This window comes from Teleopsis dalmanni, chromosome X (genome assembly GCF_002237135.1).
Source record: "Teleopsis dalmanni isolate 2A chromosome X, ASM223713v2, whole genome shotgun sequence".
In the NCBI taxonomy this organism is placed as follows: Eukaryota; Metazoa; Arthropoda; class Insecta; order Diptera; family Diopsidae; genus Teleopsis; species Teleopsis dalmanni.
Genome location: NC_051848.1, coordinates 94379854 through 94385143, shown reverse-complemented (window position 1 = coordinate 94385143; position 5290 = coordinate 94379854). Strand labels below are relative to the sequence as shown.

Sequence of the window (5290 nt, the reverse complement as noted above, 5' to 3'; positions counted from 1 at the left end):
GCGTCATTCTCTACAATCAATGTAATATCGTTTATTTTCATGGAAAATTTTAAAGCAATATTCTACATGACCATTTAAATGGCTGTGGCTTTTGGTGTACGAACAATACTGCGGTGAGGATTTTGAGTTTTTATGGAAACATGCATTCCGGTTATACGTGGTAAATGTTCTGGATGATAAACATCTTCTGTACTGTGACTTTTCTTTTTCAAATCATCGTAAGCGGTAGCTTCTGTAATAAACATTGGGTGCTCTGATGCAAGAAGAAGGTTTCTGGTAATGAAATTCTTGAAGTCCAACTGAGGCATGTGTTAGTAAAAGCAACGACAAAGGAATGTAGTTTTCAAGCGTTTACTACAGTGCTATTTAAACCATCAAAGTGGCCGCCACCACTTTTTGCTTCTATTCCCAATACGACAGTTAGCAACTCCATTGCCATGTAAGTCGACGCCACCCATGAGTCGGTAGTAACTGTTTATAACTTGAGGCCGAGGGACATCAATTTTTGTTTTCTCTCTGTTATAGTCTTGCATATTTACTATGGGTTCAACGGAATCATATAGTATGTTACAATGGATACTTACAATGGTTCAATAATTCCTTTACAAAAAATGCACCGATTCCCAATTGTTTGTTCTATTTGTCAGTTACAGCGAAGTGTGGCAGAAATCGGATAATATACCCATTATCCGAAGAAAGGGTTCATAGCTTATAATCGAAACGTATTAGTTAGGCATTTCTACGAGATCACCATAATCTTGTGTATTTGATTCGTATACAGCTTCAATAGTACCTAAATACTCTCTAACAATTAGACAAACAGAATTCAAAAAAGGAGAACAAAATTTTAAAGTCGCATGTAATGTTTGTTAATATTCCATCATCGTCAATCATTTCATTGTCCGATTCACCAGCAACATTATCAAGTGGCACACATTATCATTCAATAGGTAGCCGAGTGACACTTGGCACTAATGAGTCATCTTCGCTCCAATTGTCAATAATATGCAATAGTTCCTGATTTCTTAGATATCTTAATTTTATTTACAGTAAAATAATGACAACAGAACTTTTAGCATGAACAAATGTAAGCCCTGCAAAAAACAATCAAATTCAGACTAACTCAACCAGCAATCAAATATCAAAATAGACTTATTACTATTATGCATAGTAAAAAAACATAAGTTTGAGTAAATCAGAAGAGTATGATATTTATTAGAGAGATTACTGTCATTTTATTTCATTATCGAACGACAAACGCTGATATTGCATTGTTTCATCATTATATTGTTATGGGACCCAGCGTGTGGTTCACCACACGCCTTCTTTCGACGGCGTCTGGTAGCAAGTAACTGTCACTAAAGCGCCGGCAAAAATTACGAAAATTATATTTGGACTTTTCCAAACACATATTATAACAAATATATTGGTTTTTATTTCTGTTTATTTTAATTATCATTTGATGAAAAAGGGCATTTTTTTGGGCACTTTTTATTTCGGACCAGGTAAACTCATGAACAGATGAAAACTGTTCCAAATATGTATTTTTATATTATTAAGATATCAAACTAAGTAACAAAAATAAAAAACATTGAATTAATTAATCTATATACATAAAAGAAAGTCGTGTTAGTTAGACCACTCATAACTCAAGAACGGCTGAACCGATTTTAATTATCTTTGATTTGTTGGAATCGTCTCCGCTCCGAATAGCAGAATACATGCTGTTTCAAACTGTTGACAGTTTGAGTGATATTTTTTTCTTTTTAAATTTTTTCTTCAAATATTTCAAATATTTGAAATTTCAAATATAATAAATAAATATTGTTATCAATATACCATCGAATCCACGTGACCTGTGGAACAAATATAAGGATAACATGTCAGAAGACATTTTACATAGAATTCGTGTCAGTTCAATCCCGATCTTGAGGTGAATGATGAAATGCATAATCAGGCTTTGCTCTTGATCGAAGACATATGTTACCATACCTGCGGTAGTTTGTTAGTCAGTTTAGGAATGCCAGCTCCTGGTCGTGGAATAAATAACGCATTTAATCGAGAATTGGAACGTGAACGTGAATATGATCGACATGAATTAGACCAATCAGTTCAAACTAATGTACCTCTATTGAATCCGCAGCAGAAGGAAGTTTAACAGTAATGAAAGCGATTGATGAAGAAAATGGTGGCTTTTTTTTCCTGGGCGCCTCCGGTGGAACTGGTAAAACATTCCTCATGTCATTAATTTTGGCCACTGTTCGTGCGATATTCCGACATTGCGGTAGCAGTTGCTTCTTCTGGAATAGCGGCTACATTGTTAGAAGGATGCTGTACGGCTCAGTCAGCGTTAAAATTGCCGTTAAACCTTCAAACTACCGAGCAACCGATATGTAATATTGCGAAGCATTCTGCAATGGCTAAAGTTTTAGTAGCATCTAAAGTCATCATCTGGGACGAATGCACAATGGCGCACAAACGCGCATTAGAAGCACTTGACAGAACATTGAAAGATCTTCGCAATGACTCGAGATGTTTTGGAGACGCAATGATTTTACTGTCTGGCGATTTTCGCCAAACACTCCCAGTTATTCCAAAATCGACTGTTGCCGACGAAATAAATGCTTGCCTTAAATCATCAAATCTTTGGCGCTATGTGAAGAAACTTCAGCTGGTAACAAACATGAGAGTTGCATTGGTAAACGATACATCTGCTGAAGAGTTCTCCAAGCAATTGCTGTTAATCGGTAATGGCCGTGTGGCTGTTGAAGAATCAAGCGGATTAATTGCATTTCCTTCAAATTTTTGCAATTTCGTCTCATCAAAAGACGAACTCATCAATGAAGTATTTCCGAACATCATTGCTAATCATAAAAACAAAAAATGGTTGAGTGAGCGAGCAATTTTGGCAGCTAAGAACAAAGATGTGAATGACTTAAATTTTGTAATTTAAAATCAAATCGTTGGTACTCTGCATACATTCAAATCTATTGACTGTGTAACAAACGAAGAAGAAGCTATCAACTATCCAACTGAATTTTTGAACTCCTTGGATGTGACTGGCTTACCACCGCACAATTTACAATTAAAGATTGGTTCGGTAGTCATTATGCTTCGAAATCTAAACCAACCAAAACTATGCAATGGAACGCGATTAGTGATAACAAAACTGATGGCCAATGTGATTCACGCAATGATACTCAAAGGAAAATTCAAAAGTGATGAAGTTCTCATTTCGAGGATTCCAATGATCTCAATCGATATGCCCTTTGAGTTTAAACGAATGCAATTTCCTATTTGGCTTGCATTCGCCAATCCTTTAGTGTTTGTGGTCTGAATCTAGAAAATGCATGTTTCTCACATGGTCAATTGTACGTGGCATGTTCACGTGTAGGCAAACCATCTGCTTTATTTGTTCTTGCGTATATCACAAGGTTCTTTATTGAAGGGAATCAATCAGAGTGCAACCTATAGGTTCTTGCTGACAGACCATTAAAATAATTAATTATATATCAATATCCTAATAAACTATTGAATACAATAAATTTTTTGTATTCATTTTATTACGTTAATAAATTTCTAAATTTAGTTTACCTATAATTTAATATAACATTTATTGACTGTTACGCGTTACGAAGTTTGCGGGGTCATCTAGTTTTATATATTTTATATATTTTTAAATAATTTTCAAAGTTAGCCGTGTGTACCACACGGAGGTACGTAATGGGTTAAACATACGGTCGCAGTATCAGAGACAGTCTCGAAGGCAATGTTTTCGAAGACCACTTTTTCTACTGGGGAGGCATTCTTGTTGAATGTGATGCATAGACTTTGTTGTTGTTCTTTTTTTTTCTTAAATTATATTACTAGCTTTGTGTGCATGAAATGCACAAGTTCTTCCATAATTATTTTAAACATTATTTTTGTTGAAATTTTGTACTGGTCTCACAAAAACATGAGGTTTTCTTATTATATGGTGAGTAAGCAACCATAGTTTTTGGAGTGTAGGGGCTATTAATATATTCGGTTTATATATAATATAGATCTATAAGTCCATAGAAGCAATAGTATCATGCAGTGTATTAATAAACACCATGTAATTCAATAATTATTTGTTTTATATTTTAAGTTTTTATTATTACTTTATCAAATCATATAAAATCATACTAAATGATTAACTAAGTATTCTTTTATAAATTATATAAATCAGCATTATAAACTTTATATGACGTCATTATATAAAATGGAACTATTAATTAAATTTAATTGTATATTACTTATAAATAAATTTAGTTATATTAGGGTGAATATTTTTGTATCATTGTTAATGTTTTTAAGCATTTATAAGCACTGTTAGACTAATATTTTTTATATAAATTTAAATTTTTACAATTTTTTTAAATTGATGGTATGATTGTAAATTTTGCACTATCTTGTCAACTCTGTAGTAGCCGTTTTGAATTCTGGTATAAAAGAATTTTTATTTATATATAAATTATAAATTTTTTGATACAGTTCTTTTTAAGTTTTACATGCTTACACTATCATCGGGTATTGTAATTATTAATATTAGTCTCGTAGAAATTAAAAATTCATTCAGTTAGTTAATTTATTTAAATCAAATAGAGCCTTCTGATGAACACAGTAGATCTCACTTCGCACCTGAAAATATTATTTGAGGAATTTTGTATGAGCTCAGCATCCGAGCGATGCACGTAAGGATATAAACCTCATGTTCATTTATGTCTATTGTATTTTACATTCAATTTTATTATTCCTTTTTGCGTTAAGTAAACATAATAATACATGTGAACAAGGGCTGCTTGATAAGTCGGTGTTTAATGCGAGCAGTTTTGGCTGACTGTTATTATGGAGTAGCACATTTTTGAGCTTAAAATGTTTTGTGCTATGAAATACATTTGACACAATTAATATAAATGATCAAGGTGTATTATTCTGAGATACGCAAAATCTATGATTACTAAAATATTTAATATATAACACATAATTCAATGCTTTATAGAATTCTTTATATTAGTTTTTAGTTTTTTTACTTTTTTTTTGAGACACATTTTTCCTCATTTAATAACGATTTAATAACGAAATCTAAACGAGTTTCGTACAAAACTTAAGGAAACTGCTCACCGGGTAAATTCATTGTTATTCTCTGTTATGTTTGCAGCATACTCAATGCGTGCCATTTATCACTGCTGAGATTCACAGTTTCATTTTACGCTATTTCTGTTATGTGAACATATTTGAAAGCATTTAAAATGTTTCATTTTACAAT

General features: G+C 32.6%; 1 protein-coding gene across 1 annotated transcript; it reads left to right on the top strand.

The window, feature by feature from the left end:
* Positions 1–2416: 2416 nt before the first annotated feature.
* LOC119688719 lies at positions 2417–2953 on the top strand. The gene has a single exon (XM_038103386.1). It carries the CDS (start codon positions 2417–2419, stop codon positions 2951–2953), a length of 537 nt encoding a protein of 178 aa, XP_037959314.1.
* Positions 2954–5290: the final 2337 nt, after the last annotated feature.

What these genes read in the sequence shown, in the direction of transcription:
- LOC119688719 (XM_038103386.1), top strand. Translation starts at nt 2,417, where the DNA reads ATGGCTAAAGTTTTAGTAGCATCTAAAGTCATCATCTGGGACGAATGC.